The sequence below is a fragment of the Dermacentor albipictus genome, chromosome 1 (assembly GCF_038994185.2).
Source record: "Dermacentor albipictus isolate Rhodes 1998 colony chromosome 1, USDA_Dalb.pri_finalv2, whole genome shotgun sequence".
Lineage (NCBI taxonomy): Eukaryota > Metazoa > Arthropoda > Arachnida > Ixodida > Ixodidae > Dermacentor > Dermacentor albipictus.
Window position 1 is genome coordinate 373,728,007 of NC_091821.1, and position 19,494 is coordinate 373,747,500.

The window sequence follows — 19,494 nt, forward strand, 5'->3', positions numbered from 1 at the left end:
TGCAGTTGTTGTGCACGCCGTGTTAAAAATACACAATAAATTTTCCTTACTTAACTATGGCCCTGAGTATTGCGACTCTTGATTAAGTGCAAAATGGGCAGCCGGAGTAAAAACTTTACGGACCGCAGGATTTGAGAACAAGCTGAACATTCGCTCACACCCAGCCTGGTTTGCCAATTTCCAGCCAACGCACACATGCATATATATATATATATATATATAGTGCGGTTTGACTGGCTACGCTCACGAACTGCCCGGAAATTTGATGTTTTTCAGATCCCGCAAACTTTTGACGATGACTGTACTTCGCCACTTGTGTTCTCCTGTCACTCGAGATGAAGACCTGAATATTAGTCACGGAAAACCGGTAAAGCGCTTTGTATGGGAGGCATCTGCAGCCGTCAAAGGTTTGCACTTTTGCAGTGCCTTGACCCATTCCTGCTTCGAAAGTTTGAAGCCACTGTTGATGCGCGGCAAAGAGCAGAGGATGATTTATAGGGGATGATTTATAACCCTCGACGAACAGTAAAAAGAGCGATGACTCACCAGCGAGGACGAAACGGGAACGCGTGAGTACACGTACAGCTTCCGCGCGCGCACTAATAACAGAGGCCTGGAGTAGATCTGACCACAATAAATTGTACGAATGTTTCGCAAATGTATTTCTCATATCTAGAACTGACTATCAAGGTGAACACTTATTACGCGTTCCGATTTTCGTTTTCCCCGTTCTATGTATAGGATGTGCTCGATGTTTACCTTCTAAGCCTTACGGCTAGGCGGGCAAACATGTTATATGCTATACGAGGTGATGATTTCCGAGTTCTACGGAATCTTGAAAAGCCGCATGTTGCAGATAAGACAATTCTAACGCTTGAGCGCGATTATTCAGAGAGGCGGATATGCACGAAAAATCGACACACGTATTAAACTAATCACCAAATACTTAACCAAATAATTACTTTACGCCATACATGGCAATTAACGAACTGCAGCCAGCGAGTTTGCGAGGCATAACCTTTTCGAACGAATTTCTAAAATGACACCAGTTCGGAGATATGCACCTTCAAACTCACCGTAAAAATGCACTGTTGCTCCACTTTAACGAAACGCTGATTTATGCATTGAAGCACAAAGGTAACTAGAACGGCCATATGTATTTAGTGGCACGCTTCAGGTAATATCTCGAAACCGGTGTCCTCCTAGCAATTCCTTTCAAGTACATACGTCTCGCAAACTCACCGGCTACAATTCGTACATTTCAAATATGTTCCGTAAAATAATTAAGAAGGTAATTAGTTGAATATGTGTTTCGATTTATCGTGCTAGCAATGTCCACCTCTACGAATAATACAGGAAGAATAATTCATCCCGGTCTGACATTCCAATCCGGGACCAACGCCTTACCGAGGCGGTGGCTCGCTCTACCATCTAAGCTAACCGCGATTCTGACAGATCAAAGGGCGAGGGCCTATTATCAACAGCTCGAACTACTTGCACACCGACTATGGCTAATCAGTGCTGGCGAAGCACGCAAGGTGGAGCATCGAAAGTTCACGAAAGGGAAAAATTGCCGTCCACAACGACTGTATATAACACGAAGCTACAGAGATAACCCACACCCGATTCCCACCACCCCGTGGATGACAATTTATCCCTTTCATAGAGAGATAGATACATGGAGATATAAATGAACTTCATGCACAACAAGCACGCGAACGAAGGTAGCTCCTCTGCTCTGCAGTAGGTGGTCCGCCGAGTCCACGGCCTTAGCTGCCCATCTCGCCCGGTCCAGTAGTGCGAGCAGGTCGGTCCGTCGACTGAGCTGGATAGCGCTGCCTCCAACTACCGTGTGGAGGGAGGCGTTAGAGATGCGAGCTCTGGTGTGCTTGCGCATGGCCTTATCACGTGGTAAGGCGTTGAGCATTTGTCGCACAGTAGAAATTTATAAATGTGCACCAACTCTGGGCTGTCCAGAGGGCCCGTGTGACGGCAGAGGGGCTCGGCCTCTCTGTACCGACGTGGGAGCGGCCAGCATCAGTCCCAGACCGATCCCTCAGGACCTAAATAAAGTTCTTCATACCATGCCGCAAGACGTATGACGTGATACAGACTCCAGGATGGATGTGTGTTTGTTGGGTGCGCAGTGTACAGGCTCCCCCCCCCCCCAAAAGATTGTAAGCCAATGTCTCAGCGCTATGCCCGACGCAGCATGACTGCTCCGTCACAAGGGCACTTGCAAAAAGAGGAGTCTCACGCAGTAATGTACAGCATAACGTGCTTTTTATTTAGTACCTCAATAATTTTATCCTCTTTAGGTTCCAAAAAAGAAAAGCACTAGATATGTACAGTACAGTACGACAAATGAACGAACGCGAACAATCAGAACTGTTGCTGTTTGAACACAGGAACATAGATTCATCATCACGGGGAAGAACTCGGGTCACACTAATTAAACACGAGAACCGAACAGGGTGAGCGGATATTAGAAGTAACTCTGTATAAAAGCTTGCCGCCGAATACAAAAGAACATGCGTGTTCGACAAGCGATACCTGCTCGCGTACACAAGCATCAATTAGTGCAGATCCCCAAGACAAAACGCTTTTACGAAGGGGTAGGGGGGTGGGGGGGGGGACGTGTGCGGCTTGCTCCGCGATTTGAACAAAAGCGCGGCTCCCTAGAAACAATACACGACTGACGATAGGAGAATTGGCCACAGGGAGAAAAAAAACCTTCGCATACAGCACAGACAGACCAAGGCGAACGATGCTATCCCACGCCATTCGTTTTGTCCAGTACTGCATCCATTCTCACCATAGAAGAAACATTCGTTACAAGGTACTCCTAAGGTTGACAGGGGATGAAACACGCACAACCGGCGCGAATTAGATAAATTATAAATACGGCGGCGCATTCGTAGCGTGCGTACGTACAGGATCGCGCATGCCACTGCACATGTGATAAACCTAAGGTAAACGAAGGCCCTCGACCCAGGAGAATGGCCGTCCCGACGGCAATGGTCATGTCGATTAGAGAATTTAAAAAAAAAGCTGCCGGAGAAAAACGGCGCGAACCGGGCCTGCGCGTGTGTGAAATACTGCTAGCTCGCGCAAATGTAGATAACTTTTACAATATCTATGTATGAGGAAACACAAAAACAGGTTACTGTATCACACGGTCGCAGCAATTGTGTCGCCGGGAGAGGGAGGCTCACATAAGCATGCACTTGACATTCACTGCAGGGATGCAGAACTTCCGAGGGTCGGGGGCCTTCGAACGAATAACGCGAGATAATACTCTGCAAATGCTCACACTCGTTTGCAATCAGCTACCTTTCACGCGTTAGCGAAGTAATCGACAGTACTATATAAGAAAAGGTGACCAAGACTCTTTCTTTCTTCCATCACCGCTTTCAGGACATTGGTAGCCACGAGTACACGAAATAATAACGAAGGACTGCAACACTAAACAGAAACACACTCGGAGCGCCGTCGGGTTGAACCGCGCAGCGATGGAGGGCTTAATCAATCGCGGAAGTAATTAAGATTCATATTCACCAAGGGAAGTGCCAGACGAGCAACTAATTGGCGGTGTAAGGCTGTTCCAGCGAGATTTTGCGAGAGCTCGTGCGAACAGGCCCCATTTTCCCTATAGTCACCGCAACATCGACCTGAAAAGGCACCGCTGAAAATAGGAGACCTGGTTAGACATCGCTGAAACTTAAAGCAAAGCCTTAGGTAGTGAAACAAGGCTACCTTCGTCGTCCCGGGCATGTTTTACGCGCGCTCCTTGGGGAATCGGCTGTGTATTTTGGCAGTGTTTCATGAATCGACAAGATCGGCATGACAATGATGCTGTAAAGCGACATTAAGAACATTAAATAATGGACATTAAGTATGGGTGCGTATAAAATGATGCTGAGCAGTCTTTTCGCTGCACTGTTGAGTTCCGCCTACACAGAGAACAGACCCCCCCGCGTATAATAATTGTGCCTAAGTGGTTTCGATAAACTTTTTCCTTTTCGACAACGGCTGTAATCACTGTTTTATTCAAAGAGCAGCGTCGGACTAGCTGGCGTTGCGGACAGTATGCGGTTTCCGGCAGCGGAAGTAAGAGCATTCGAACACAAAAGTAACCAAAAGAACAAAAAAACGCAATCAGAAAAGAAAACGACAAACAGTCAACTACAGGCAAGACTCTCGCACACTGAACACGTTCACACAAGTAGTCCACAGCATTAAGGTGGAACGAGAAAGAAAATTTCACTCAACTACGCAACTAGCACTGCTGTTTTTAAAATTGACAAAGAACGCGACCGAAGCGCGACGCGTACAGTAAAGCGACGCTCATCTCGGCAGGTGATTGCGTTCAGCATACGGAAAGTCCGCGAATAAAAGTAGCAAAAGGTACAGACAATTTTTTTTTTCTTCTTTCGGGCGAACGGCGCACATCGCGGCACTGTAGTAGGCGCTCGCTTTACACACGGGCGAATTCACCGCGGCGGAGGACACTTCCCCCTCACCGCTGCGCCATCACACATTTCGTTCTGGAAGTCCTGCTGGCGAGCGGGCCGTATAAGAGACGACGAAGCAAACGCCGTCGTTTGAACTCTCGTAGAAGGAGGGGTCGCTCGTCCACGGATGGGGTTAAGCATTGTCCGTGCGTCCGTACCACCGCTTTCCGCGAGCACCACACCAACGTGCAGCCGGCCACCGACCGGCCGGCCCGCCTTGACAAATGCCGCGCGCCGCACCACAAACGAGGGAGGCGCCGCCACGACAGCGACGAGGAACGCGAAAAAGTCCGAACCACCGAAGACTCGCCCACTTGACCGCGCGCTGCTGCCGCTGTACTCTTTGTCCACCGCCACAGTCGCGACAGGCACCCTGGAGTTGAGGCACAAGTCCGAGAGTGTCCTCGGCGTGTGCTGGAAGAACGCGAGCTCCTCGGCAACGTCGGTCGGGGACGCAGTGGTCGAGAAAGGCCGGCCGGCTGGTCGCCTTTCTCGTGCAGGTACACGTGAAGCGAGTGTGTACTGGGTGGAGCTTGTGTGTCCAGGCCAGCCGCGGCGCGAAGAATCCGGGGGCGCGGCGGGCCGGGCGGCTGGTTATCGTCCGGCGCCTGCGCGGCGACCTACGACTTGGACGTGAGGAAGGCGCCGAGCGTGAGGGCACCGAGCGCCGTGACGGCCACCCCGCACACCACGTTCTTGAAGATGGGCCAGGGAGACTCGGCAGCGCCGGTGTCGTCGCGCTCCTCGCTGAACACGACCAGGCCGTCCTGCGCAGAGGGGGGGAAAAAGAAACAGTTCCGTGTTTAGCGGTACGCACGTACAGAACAGTCATTTCACGAGCGCTGCAGCGAAACAACGCGAATGCAAACACAGTTTCGCCGCTCGAAATACCAGGGAAAGTGGACGGGATTCCTTGAAGTCCTGTACACCACTACTAGATATCATTGGCTGCGGCGAGTCCTGTATACCATTCCGTGGTATCACAGAATTGCATGATGCAAACTCCTGCGCCTTCTTCCACCGATTCGCGTTTTGCTTCAGGAGGCAGCATTAGATAACAGTCTATGACGTCTACAGGAAACAAGTTTCAAGAAACCAATGATAAGTGCGGAATCGTCAACAAAATTGTAGCCAACTTCAGTTACAGTAATAGTAGAGACTAGGTAACTCAACTCGCTACGAGGCCTGCAACGACACTTGGCAGCGTTTATAACGATTTAGCCCCATGATGCCAGTTCAAGGCGTGCCCGCATATGACGCAATGAACAAAGAGTATGCAGCGTAAAAAAAAAAGAGAGAAAAAAGAAAGCCTCGTATTCTTATGACGCGTGGAAGTTATGCATACACGTGGCGTGAGCTACGCAGGCGGACACAGGAAGGACGCGAACTAGCACGCGGCTTGCGCAAGGAGAAGCCAGGAAAAACAGAGGGCAGAGGCGTTGGCGCTTAGGCAGCTAACGCGTCCGCAAAAACCTCGATGTGTTGGTGTCATCGATTTTGCGATACGCCGCGGCCCGTTTTTATCGATTCGTCGGCGCCCTTCCACCGAGAGACTGCTATTGCCGCGCGAGGGGTCGCGGGGGCCGCTCACCCGATGGCCTCGGGTCACGCAGGGGAAAAATGGGGGAAGCGGAGCGGTACCAGCGGTGCCGCAATGACGCTGGCACGACGTCGCTTGACGATGGTGACAAAAACGGGAGAGACCCCTCTTGGCAGGTTGGGCAACGGCATCGAAACTGGAAAGGCGGGGATGGGGATAGTAGGGCGCTCAAGCAACGTACTTTGGAAGGCGCGCCCGGAATCTTAACTCAACCTTAGCGTTCTGGACACGCGGCTACTCATCCTATATGTCTGCGGGAAACGCAACGCGTTGTGCTTCTAAGTCAAGGATGCGAATGCATGCTTGCTTGGTACGCTGCGAGGAAGCAGTGGTGACGACGGAAACATGACTGCCGGGAAGTGGAAAAAAAATGTGAGCTTTATAACGAAACGAAGAGGGCAAACATACTCGACGTGTACCGCGCTTGCAAACACGGATGAAGCATTAGCGAGAAAAACCGAGGCGTGAAGACGGTCCCATTGAAAAGTGAGAACGTAAACGCGAGCTTCGGCCATCATTACGCGGCGCTGTGTTTACGACGACAGCGTGAAGCACTCACTTAACCCAATACGCGACACCAATTTTGTCGTCTTGGACAGGCCTGTCAGCGAATGCCTTTCGCGTCAACGTGGAGACGGCACGGCGCATCCCTTAGTGGCAAGAGAAACGGCAAGACTCCGCATCGCGACAAGCAAGGCTACATATGCAAGAGCGCGCGTCCTCGGAAAGGCCGCACTACTGGCGCAGACAGGCGCGTTTATTGCGCTCGCTGCGGGCGCCCGCAATCGCTGCCTCATCCGCTAGCAGGAACGAGTCGAACTGCAACACAACAATGGCAGCAGATTATTACAGGCCCTGCGCACTGCTAACCTCGACACTATTCTGACAACCGCAAAACCTGATCGAAATATGTACGCTGTTCAGAAAGCTGGCTGTATAGAGGCCTTCGAAAACAATAAGTGGTTCAATATAAACATTTGCAGGCTTGAAAAAGGCAAGCATGTCCAGCGATGAAAATGTCGGTATACAGGAGCAGCACGTGCAATACGCGAACGAACAGATGGACCCGCTTCATATCTTGGTATCGATTTGAAAGCGCAAACTCTTTTCGAAGGCTCAAAACCGTAAACAGCGGTCATCTCGCAAACTTATCTGAGCAATATCCACATGCCCTCTTCGCCAGAGGGTCGTTCCAAAGTGCGGTACGGGAGACCACGCAGAATAAGGAAAAGATTGGAAGCCCATCCGGGTCGAGGCAGAGGAGCGCCATCAACGTCAGGAAGAAATGAGGAGGAGGAAGCGGGAAGAAGAGAGTCCCGCGCAGTTTATGCAAATGCTTCAAACTCGCACGCGCTTCCCTAAACGGGCGTGACATGTCCCCCGCCCCGACAGCATATTAGCGCGCGCTTTGAGGACACATCACGCGAGGCCGCGGGCCAGGGCGGCGGCGGCTGCAGACTGGTGACAGCGCGAGAGGCGTCAACGCGCGTTCGTTTCCGAGCGGGAAATCGGGGGAGCCGTTCGCACGCACTTGACATACGTCACGGCTGTGAAGAGTTGAGAGGAGATCCTGCAGGACGGGGGCGCCAGTGATGAGAGGCGAATAGGGCCGGAGGTGCGTCAGTTTGCTTATTCCTGCGGTCAGGCCGACGAAACGGATTGTCCACGCATAGTGGTCATATTGCACAACACGGACGGGCCTATGTAGGCTGACAAGCCTGCGAACGTACACAGCCGCGCCCGTAGGGTGGCGCAGCTGTGGAAAGCGGGAGCGCTCGCTCCTCAAGAACCCTTTCTTTTCTATACGACGCGTGACGTGACGTGAATGCGTCGCTGAGCAGACCTGAAAGGCGGGTGTTGTGTACACAGACGACCGGCGACGCGTCGCAAGGTGCGACCCTCGAGGATCCCACGAACGCATAACGTGTGTTCTACACGTGCGCGCGCTGCGGCGCTCTACAATGACGTAGACAATAGGACGGCGGCGCTTACAACGTTTCTCACAACGGTGCACCGTTTTGCCGAGGCATGCGTGGCTACAACGGGCGAAGCATATGCGCTGAAGGGTTGCTTGGCGGTGTGATCTCTCCGGGGCACACGACGATTTGCAAAAAAGAGCGACCACGCAAGCCTCCTTGCTACGTTCAGTATACGGTCTGTTCGCTCAGGAATATTCCGTGCGCGCAGGATGAGTGAGACAGGGAAATCGTGGTTTTGCCGATGGCAGAGAAGACGGCGTGTGTTCTTATCGTTGTGATGCGAGCCGTGCGAACGGAGCAAACATACGGGGTTGCCGATAGGGGGCCGGAAGACGGGGCGGGGGGGAAGGGCGTGAAAGGGAGTGTATACGCTATGATGCGGAGAGTTGAGCGTGCGCGCCGTTGTCGGTTTATTAATTCTTTCTCCACCTCCTTGCAGTCTTTTTTTTGTTTGTTTGTTTGACAACGATTGTTTTGATGCGCCTCGCGTTCCGCCTCGTTTCACACTCGGAGTAGTGTGTCAACATCACGAGATGTTCGGGCTCGCCCGAGGTGACGGCGCCAAGACAGCAGACGAAGCTCGCTTCGCTCTCGTGCAAGTTGGAAGAGGAGGCGAGAAGTCAGCGCGCTTTCGAGTAACAGCCTCCGTGGCCCGTAGTAGAGTAGGTGCTGTTGGCATAGAGAAAGAAAAAGACTAAGAGCGGACACTCCGAGAAATCTGGCCTCAGGAACTACGTCACGGCTACGTAACGAACGAATGCTCTCATCAAACGCCAGGGGACGCACGCGCAAAAAAGAAAATGTTGTAATGAATTCTGCTCAATCGCTTTACAAAATAATAATCATACACCCAAATTTGGCGTGTTTCTGATACATAAGAACAGAATTTATCGAGAACACCTTCCGTGCTTTTTGTTCTTCATTCGTACTGCCATCAACACCAATTCGTGCATGGAGAAGAAATCAACGACACCAGCGGCGTGCCAGCGGGAACGTCTCGTGAACGTCGGCTGCGGCGGTGTTCTTGTGTGTGAGCAAGGTGAGTCACGTTTTTAAGCGAAGCTTGGAGTAATTGACTTGTGAGCGCGACGAGGTTCGCTAAAAAAAAGCAGTTTGCGGCTCTATATGAGGCGGCGAGACGCGAACATTGCGAAAAGCATCCCCCCTCAAGAAACGCGTAGCAAGAGGGCTGTACTAGCTGTACTTCCTTGCTATCTCCACCGAGAACGGCATAATCTTTGTTGGTTGCGTTCCGTGAAAATAATCAAACGACGCGAAGCTGCCATTACCTTCCACCGGTTCACGGCTGTGCACTGCACTGCGACTCGCAGCTTGTCAGACGCCATCGAGACGCTGCGTCTAGGTTTGCGAGGGTAAACCGTTCTTGCCCAGCGCTGTTTGCGATAACCGCGGTATCGGCGTTCCATTGAAATAGTTCGTGTTGGCGGATTAAAAATGATCTGCTGGACAACGCTTAAGGTCGATATCATGAATTGCGCATTTCAGGAAAATTCCGGTGTCGAGAAAATTGAATTCCTAAACCGCGTTTAAATGATCGCGTCACGGTTGACGGTCTTTTCGTTGGCCCGTTCTAGAGGCTGACGAACGCTGGAAAGAACATAAAAGACGCCACGCTGATTCAGTCCGAAAACGGCGTTCCGGGGACGGGCGCTACCTAAATAAAGCAGGACGTTAGGCACGCTGTAGCGAAGTTTTGCTTGCTCGTTTCCTTTATAGAGTAAGGGCTCCTGAATATTTTAACGATATTGCTTGCAAACAATGGCATGTGACATAAACAGCGAGCATAGCTTATTGCGTTTGGTACTTTAGCGAGGTGTGTGTCTAAGGCGCACGGACGGACGCTGGTGTATGCGTCCGTGCGGATTGTTTATACAGAAAAGTAACGGTGGAGAAAAGTCACCAGTGACTACTGCACGTACTTATTGCGGCGGCCGTGTTGGGAAGTACTGCGCATTCTAGTAATTTTCGGTTCCTTATCATTTTTTTGTGGCGAAGACATTGCACAACGTATTGTCGCGTAGGCGTGGCGTGGCGCGCATTTGAACAAAGGCCTCGTATTTGGACGTTTCGAATGTATCTTCATCACGCTTATGTGAACTGCTATTTTGCCTACCAATGTACTCCTTATACTGAGTACGTACTAGGGGTGTCCAAAACTTCACAGGCCGCGATGCCCTCCATGGGATTAAATGGGAAAGCGGCCTGGGAACTTTTGAACACCCCTGTACGGGGTATCAACATTTATCCTTGTAAGTCCGGGTTATATGGGTCAGAGGTCAGGATGTGTCGGTGGTTTTATATTATGCATCGGTTCGCTATTCATTCAAAGCGGTTTCCTGGTACAATTATGACGTGTGCATATGTTTTTGGTAAATAATGAAGCGTGCACTTATTGACATTTTCAGACCGTGCTGATGCCATGCCGTCCGGCGGTCCAAGCTACGGCAGCTACTGCAGTGTGTCGTGGTGCTTTGACAACGGCAGAACCCAGAAGAAGCCTGTCTTGACTTGCAATAAAAACATTGCGGAAACTCTGTCTCTTTGATACATATGAGCGCTTGTACCAAAACACAAAAGACAAGCGCGATGGATAAAGCCGTAGTGAATTATGATTACCTCTATCTCCATCTGTTACAACTTAATCAAAATAAAAATTGTGTCACTACCTCAATTCACACCAAATATTGAACTAGACAAAAGAGTGAATCGCTAAATCAAAGCGACAAATAAAAGCGTTGCCATTTGGGTGACGAAAAGTGGTCTGAAATGACAAGCTTCCGCGACAGCCCAACGTCGGTTACGCGGGGTAATCCAAATTTCGCGCCAGCGGAACCGAAACAGGAAGTGCAGGCCAGTTGCTCTCATCAACCGCCAGGTGCGCTAGGTTCGATTGGGCCGCTGGGGGTGTATGGGAGTGGCCGCTCTTGACTTTTTTTTCTTTCTCTATGCTGTTGGTGGTGGGCGACAACAGTGCTTTTGGGAACGGAACACAAAAAAAGGCAACCGTCTTGTCGACCAGCATCCCTCAGGCCACAGCGGGTTCAATATTGCGCAAACCTCCTGCACGAAGAGGGCTGATGTTCAGTAATGTCAGCAACTTGCGGCTCATCGCGGCAGACGTAGTAGCAAATTACACAACAGGGCTTGGCTGCGACCACTGGGAACGCACGAACTTGAACAGCTCAAGGATTCCGCTTAAGATTGCACAGACGCCTGCTCCAGTCGTAAGAAAAGGAGCGATCGCCCTCTGACGCTGAGCCTTGTCAGATGGAAGGAAGTGCTTAGAGTCCTGCTACGGGGCTCTATATTTCGCAACAATATTTCGCAGCAGTTAGTAGTGCAGTTATGTTTATTCGTCCCCAACCATATGCTGTTAGTGTGGACTAAAGAGTCCATATGGCCGCTCATGGGTGGTAGCACGGCCCTCGCAATGAGGAGGCATGAGAGAGAGAGAGAGTAAAGTAACGGGGCGGTGACGCCTCCGAGGACCACCAAGCGAGCCAATGGGGAAAAAAAGCGAGGCGCCGGCCAAGACCCACACACACGCGAGCTCGCACGCGCATCGGGAGCGCCACGGCGAGGCAGGAACGGCGGTGGTGGCGCCTCTTTTATGACAGCGACAACGTGTCCGCCACACGCTCCTCCGTCCGCGCCGCCGTGAGAACGACCTTGGGGAAATTAACCGCGCAACACAAACACAATCGGACTGCCGCACGCGCGCGAGGCCGCCGCCGCCGCAAAGGCGGAATGACGTCTGCACCGGGCGTGGGACCGCAGACAGCCAAGGAAAGAGCTCCTCCCTCGGCACGTAGGTCTTCGCGAGGGGAGGAGGGCCGCCTCGCCGCCTCACGTGTGACCGCGGCGCCGATGCTCGTCTCGCTGTGCAGGGCGTAGCCAGAATGCATTCACTCCGCATCTGCCGTCGGCATTCAAATGCGGAGACGGGGAGTGGGATGCTGCTAGCAAAAGTGCAAACATCTCGCCGAGAGAGAGAGAGAGAGAGAGAAACAACTTTACTGGTGCATTATGAACTGAAACGCGTTAAGCGTCTGATGGGGTGGCTCCCTCTTCGCGGGCTCCATATGCTTCCAGGGCCGCCTGGCCCCTGTGGATCAGTCGGAGCTGGTCTTCCAGGGCGGAGCGACGACAGGCAAGAACGCCGCTTATGTACTCTGCGCTATTCACCGGAATGCGCGCACAAATGCGCACGCGTTCTCTGCATGCATTTTCGAACGCCACTGATGCGCGCACACGCTATGGTACACACGTCAAGTATCGCGGAGGGATCCGCCACACCCAGGACTGCACGACCAGGGCAAAAGCTGCAACGGATCTTCGGAAGCCTTGATGGGAGCGGCGCAGAGAAAAGGGTCAGAAAAAAAGCGCTGGTACGCCTCATCCCGCGCCAAGAACAAAGCGTCCCCGTCCCTTTCACTCCCGGATGTTGCGTATAGCAATGCGGGGCACAACGACGAGTATCCGCACAATGCGGGCGTCACCCAGAAACAAAAGCCTTTTGTTTGCTACCGCGCGCCATTAGGGAGGAGCACCGCTGGCTTCGAGCACGAGACAAAGTACTTTCCCCGCACGACGCGCCAAGGTGTACCGGTGAAGAGCGCCGTCTCCTCCAGTCCCGGCGTGCGCTCAGCGGAAAGGCGGGGGCTCGGTGACTACGGCACCTCGCGTTCCTCTGCCAGCGAACGTGTCGTTCCGTTTGCCTCGTTGACCGGGGCGCGGAGGCGGACACGAGGCGAGAAAACTCCCAAGCAGCGGTCGAACTGTATACGCCGCGGCAAGCGAGCCAGCCGAAGCAGAAATAAAGACCCCCGGCGGCTGACGTCGCCGCAGCAGCAGCGGGCGGAGTGCTCGGTCTCCCCGGCCGAACGTAAATCACAGCCTCGATCAGAGCGCGAGGCACGCCGAGGAGATAGCCGGAAGGAAGCCTCGCGGGCGAAACGAAAAGATGCCGGCGTTTTGTCTTTCGGGACCGCCGAACGAGCCGCTATAGCCAAACGCACGCACACAGTTCCCATTAAGAGAAGACCAGCCAACCCTCCCCTCCACTGCTCGCGCAGCCAACCAGCGTGCGTGCCCCACCGCTTGGTCCGAAGCCCCGGCGATCTATCTCTCGAGTATTGGCGAACGACGTCGAAAAGGCGCCGCCTTTTGGCCGTGGGAAGCCCCGCTTGACGGACTGCCGAGACTGGACCTTCATTTTTCACTGCCTCGCGGCGCAAACCTCTGGAATGCGGCGGTGGCCGCCTACCATCGTCCTCTTTCCCTGCCTCGACCTCCTCGCCTAGCTCTATCGGCCGGCCGGCATCTCCAGGGTATGGCCGGTGGTCATTCCCGTCAAACATCGGGTGCTTCCGAGACGAGCGTCACAGAAGGTCGAAGCGGGAGAAGGGATTGATGCGCAAAACCAGTCATCGTCGCTGGCGAAGTGCGCGAGATTGCGCTTCTGGCAGGAGACCTTTTTATAACAGCCACCATGTGACCACCGGGAAGTCGTCAGCTGCGCGGTGGCTGGCAGAGCTAGGAACTTCGAAGCGCCTACTTCCCACGGCCGCTATGGCGGGTCGGGAGCTGCCATTTTCGAAGACTAGGCTTACAGGCGAACGTGTCCATTCGGTTGCATTTGTTTTTCCGCGCAAAACTCTCTGCGCAAGGCTGCAGACAGGGCAAGCGAGAATCCCGTTAATGTCCGCGCTGCCAATAATACACTTTCGAACGCAGCAATGAAGTGAAAAAGGGCTCAAAATAATGAGGTTTATCCTCGGGAGAAAACAGTTCGTGCAGACAGCACCAGTGAGCACCGCCAATCTTCCTCTCGCCGCATTCGTGACCGCACTACAAACAGTCGAGCAAGGGCAGGGCCTGAGGGGGGCAAAGCCGCAAAAACAAACGCGCGCGTCCCTTAGCAACAAAACAGTCACAAAGTGAAGGACAGAGGAGTAGCAAGCTGCCGCCGCCGCCGCAGCAGCAGCGGCCGCACACGAGTGCGATTCAGAAAGAAACAAAAACAAGACTTACGCTAAAGAAAGAACGAGACAAATGGCGTTTCACAGATGGGATCGCCCAAGGCCCCCGGATTTCACGCATCGTAGGTCACGGCGTCAGCACGCGCGTGATGCAGAGGGGCGTGGGGGCCAGCCCTCTGTCTCAATGCTTGTGCACTTCTTCCCTGCCTGCCTCAGCAGCCGCCAGCCAGCCTAAAAACAGGAGAGTGGGCAAGGTTGCTTGGGGAATGCAGACGAACACGCGATGAACCCTTCAGCTCCCGGAACGTGCTGGTTGGTCTGTGCTCACACGGAGGACCTTCGCCCCGAGACGCACGGGGAATCGCCGGCAGTGCTTGTGATGCAGTTGCAGCGGGATGCCTGTGTTCGTGGCTAGCACTCAGTTTCTTTGCGAACAGGAGTTGGTGTACGTATGCAATCGCACAGCCTTATCGGCGAGCACATGAACATGCGGCGGATTGGACGTGTGTTCCGTTTTTTTGGGGCGACTTTTGCGGATTAACATGTATCAGCTGGGACGCGGATTACGGCTCTGCAAAGCATTACTCGGTCGTCGCCCTGTCGTCGTAAGATTTTTCAGGATGGACTAAATGTCAAGGAGTGAAGTGAAACCCGTCCTACAGCGACAACAGCATTCAAACGCGAAAGCAGGGCAGCGGTTGTCGCCCCGGCACCCTCGAGGCGATGACGCAGCCCTTTCCCAGGAGGGCCTGAATAGCCTCCCAAGGTCGCATCGTCATGACTACCCCGAGAACCCCGTCTATGGCTCACAAAGAATACAGAGTGCACCCTCACCCCCTCCCAACCACCCCAACTCCGGCAGCCGCAAGGATGTGCAGACCCCCATGCCGCCTACATCCGCCCCCGCGGCCCCGTTTCCCGTACCCACCAATAAATAGACATCGTCTACAGCAGTGATTGATAGCTTTACTCATTTAAGTGAACTCATTGCGATAAATGAGCGCTGCAAGGGTGAACGTTCGGGCTGAGTTTTATTTCAAGCCCTTGCCCGTAGAACGCAGCGAGTAGCTGTCCCGCGATAATGGTCACTACAGAGGTATTGGAGCGCGCAATAGCACGAGACCCTAACTTTCACTCTGAAATTGGAGCTAGTGGAGACGCCGTATACCGTTATCGAACTGAGGCAGCAATGATGGTATAAGCCCCCTAATGAGACTCAAAAGCAAATACGAATGAGCACAGTAAGACCGTTTGCAGGACAAACGCACGCTTCGCATCGCAGCAGGGTCTTCACTGGAGGTTTCCGCACCCGAGGTGAAATATTTCGGCGCACTAGATACCTTGGCTCTGTGGACGAAACAACCGCGAATGCCTCGCACGAAGCCAGAACGCTCGTCAGTATGCCCCCTACACCTCACCTCCTCTTCGAGGCGATATTGTTATACTGCAAGGAAGGCACCTTATTTTGGAATTTGGAAGCACGCCGCCCGTGGGCTATGTAGAATGTCAGCGGCTCCGTGGTGGCGCCGACAGAACAGCAGCTCCGTCACGATCACGAACGAAAAGATGCGCAGCACATTTTCCAGGGCGACCGGCGCCACGTATGGAGGCCGCCGCCGCCGCCCGCCCGCCCGCCCCAGAAGCCTGCAGAGGACTTCACGGGCCAAGATGAAAAGAAGAGAACTGCAGGCGCCACACACGTCGAGGCGCGGCGCGCACTTTGTGGCTTTGCCTTTCACGCGAGGCGTATACGCGGAGCGAAGAGACGACGAAGGGCGCGCCTGCGGCTAAGCCTCGGCGCCCTCTGTATATGTACGCAGCGCGATCCAGGAAGTGACCGGCCTAGACGGCTCTTTTTCCTTACGTCGCCGAGAGACTGAGCGAAGATGCCGCACGCTGGAAGAGTTACGAAAGCTCGTGCGTTCGCGCTTCGCCACCGCGGGCCCTGGCAGAAGGACACGGAAAGAGGCCATAAACACGAAACACGAGACTTCGAAGCGCCGCGATTATATTCTGTAGGTGGAATGCAGTTGACGCCACTTTTGCATGTCATGCGCAATAACTATTTCGGAAGTTCCACTTCGCGGCGTGGACGCGTAAGGCAGCAGCCCTTTCGCGACATAGATGACAGCTCTGCTGTGGTTGCGCAGGTAATAAATCTTGCCTTCTCACTTCTAAATACGCGTGGACAACCGCACAGCTCCAGCAGCATTAGATGCGCTTGAGGTGGTGGATGAGCGGGTGCCGACTGAACACGACGTGACAGCGGCATACTAATAAAATCGACCGTGCGCGTTGCGCAGTAACCGCAGGCGACGTTCCGGCCCACACGCAGCGGCACGTCCAATCAACCGGAACTGCAGTGGCATCGACAGGTACCACGAGCGACTCCAGCCAGTGCACGCGCAGCAAGACTGCCAGGGTCGTTTCGTATCGCCGTGAAACGCATCCCCCCGATGCACGAATTGGCTGACTGCACTACAGCATGCAAGCGGTCAAGCCGAACAGAAGCAGAGATCAGTCCGTGACCAATCCCGTTCCAAGTCGCCAGTCGGCTCGGCTACGCCCCCCTCTGTCGGCACACAGCGTGGGAGCACTAGAGAGCAGAGAGAGGAGAGTCGACGGCAAAGAGAGCCTTGAGCCCGAGAGCCGTGATGGCCCGCTCAGAATGCCGAGCGCCGGCCGTCTCCTACTGGAATTGACAGGAACAACGGCCCGCTTCACTCCTCCCGCTTCTGCTGCAGCGGCGCGCATCCTGTTCAGGGTGGCGGCGGACGGGAAGACAGGGAGGGAGGGGAGGCACGACCGTGAAAACGGACGCAAGCAGAGGTCCCGGCAAAGGAGCAGCGCTGGCTGCAGGCATGCGGGGCGTGGTGCGCGTGGGCTACCGCGGCCCGCGGGTCATTAGGAAGACCTCGAGGCTCGAAGCAGTAGCGAATTGTACGGTCGCTGCACCTCGCAGACCAGAAAGTTCCCCTGCTTCTCTACGCACGACCGCGGCGAGATCCTTGGACTGCATCGCGCGGTGTATTCCGCATGCCAGCGGAGACTCCGCGCGGCGACTTTAAAAGGACGCAAGGGTACTGCGGTGCGGCTTGCCGCCAGCGAATTACGTGGCATATGAAGCAAAGTGATATTTGAAATTACTGCAACTGGTGTTCACAGTAAATGAATTGAACCTTAAGATCTGGGATCGTCTCAAGAACACGTTAGTGTTCTTGCAGCTAAATGTGTGTCACTGTATATAACGCGCGCTCAGCATGAGCTACAACGCGAATGGGCGTGGCAATGCCGCCACGCGTTGTAGCTCATAGTGAGCGCGATAGTATACGCGCCCGGGAGAGGGCCAACTTACGCAACTTTTCACAGCCGTGACCACTTCTCTGCGAGGGTCTGGACACGACGGAGCCTCGGGATGGCACAACGACGGCATTCCAAAGGGGCACGCCTACAGAAGAGGCCCCCGAAGCAGTCACGTTCCTCCCAGACAAAGGGCACCGCGCGGCGAGGGCCCCAAACTAGATGCAGCGCCTTCGACGCCTCGCGCGCAGGATTTGCACGCCCTCGCCTGCATCGTCCTTCTCAACTGTCACAAAGGCAGCAACGGTAATCGATACGCAAACCGCTCAAGGGCGGCTAGAGGCAGTCCTCGGCGGGCCATCGCAGGGAGTGCGGCCGGTTCTCCTGGGGGCCTGCCGTGGGGCGAAGCCGTATCTTGGGAGCGAGCGTCCGCGTCTTAACGAGGACAACAACGTCTTCGCTCGTGATCACTGACACGGGGCGGAGAGTTCGGAACAAGCGCCGTTAAAAAGGCCCGCCGTGATGGATTCGACGGGAAGTCGCGCGAGTGCGGTTGAGCGGGAAATGAAATTGGCTTTTGTGCTGCTGCTGCTGCTCGCCAGCCGAAAACAATCGAGGAGATCCGTGAGGAACGCGCTGCTGCGCGTTTAAACGCTGCGCCACTGCGGCCCTAGCGACTTATTACCTGTAGAAAGGAACGTTATTACCTGTAGAAAGGAACGAACACAACAAGGCAGGGAAGTGACAATAGAGCAAGATTCGATCATACATATGGCGGAGTTGTAAAGCCCTATCCCGGTGAAGTCCGTTGCTGCGCTGGAAAGCGTGCAACCAGACTTGACTGCTTATGGTACAGAGTGGACGAAATTACCGGCACCAGGCGACATCTGAAGTGTCACCTTATAAAGCACTAACAAGCCTATGCCATGTTGCGTGGAAGCATTCAAGCATTCGCCCAAAGCAAGCAAGAGGCCAACAGATGGAATGCGGAAAGAGCTTCGTTAAATATATACGCTGCTTCAGGCGCTATTGCTCTTCCGACCAGGAAGCTGTTTGGCCGATAAACGCAATTACTGGCAAGTGCTACATGCAAAGTTACACAAGTTCACACTCCCCCGTCATGACAGACAAGTCGGCATCAACGTCAGAACACAGACAAAGGAAAGAAAGCTTGCAAAAGTCGTCTTCAAAGAGCACCGTGACAACACCCAAGACACGACCCCAGGAGCAGGAGGCACTCCTCCGCGACAAGCCGAGTCCGGTCCGTGAACTCGACGGCCGAGGACCGTAAGACTGCGGCAGGCAGGCAGGCAGACTCGCATTCTTCGCGTTCGGGATTCACGGCCCACGACCGGCGGCGGCGGCTGTTCGACGGCTCGTCAAAAGCGATGCGGCTGCGGCGCCGCCGCCGCCCATGAACCGCATTCCAAGACCGCCGGTGGTGTCGCGTCTCGCTGCTGCTGCCGCCGCCGAGGAGGAGGAGGAGGAGGAGGAGGGAGCCGGGGAGGGAGGGGAGACTGGCACACCGCGCGCGAGCCTGTCTCGTATACAAAAAAATGCAAACGTCAGGACGAGGTAAGGACTGAGAAGGAAGAGGGTAGACAGGCAAAGAAGCCACGAAGCAGCGGCGGGGCGAATCTAAGGCGATCGCTGAGCCGGGGTCGCAGGGGCCCCCACCGAGCCTCTCCCCCGAAGACGACGTCGGCTGCGACGGCACGAGAGGGAGAAAGGCCTTAGCAACGGCGCGGTTGTTCGAGGCGGTTTCGGGGGCCATGGGAAAAAACAGCCGAGCCACTGTCGAGTCATCGGGACATGGGAACCCGCGAGAACACGCGCTGAGAAACTAAATGCATCACACGCACCAGCGAACGAACAACCACGCCGCCTGCTACCGCGCACACACTGGGGGTGCGAGGTCGCGCAGGAAGCGAGAGAACTGCGGAAGAGTGCTCCGTATCAGCCACGAAGAAGGGACGGCAACCAGTTCACTAGGGACGGGTTCGTCGCAGCTTCGCCTGCGATCAACCGTCGATGCGCGAGCCAGTACACTCGATAAGAGGACGTCCAACGCGCGGAGAGGAGGCGGGAATTCCTCCACA

At 54.3% G+C, this 19,494-nt stretch overlaps 1 protein-coding gene across 1 annotated transcript in view; it reads right to left on the minus strand.

The window, feature by feature from the left end:
• Positions 1-2,266: 2,266 nt before the first annotated feature.
• LOC135905468 (apoptosis regulator Bcl-2-like) overlaps positions 2,267-19,494 on the minus strand; it is a 70,674-nt gene continuing 53,446 nt past the window's right edge. The window contains exon 2 of the mRNA XM_065436422.2: positions 2,267-5,281. Within this exon, the coding sequence (XP_065292494.1) occupies positions 5,135-5,281 (147 nt within the window). The 3' untranslated portion in view covers positions 2,267-5,134. The remainder of the gene's footprint in view (positions 5,282-19,494) is intronic.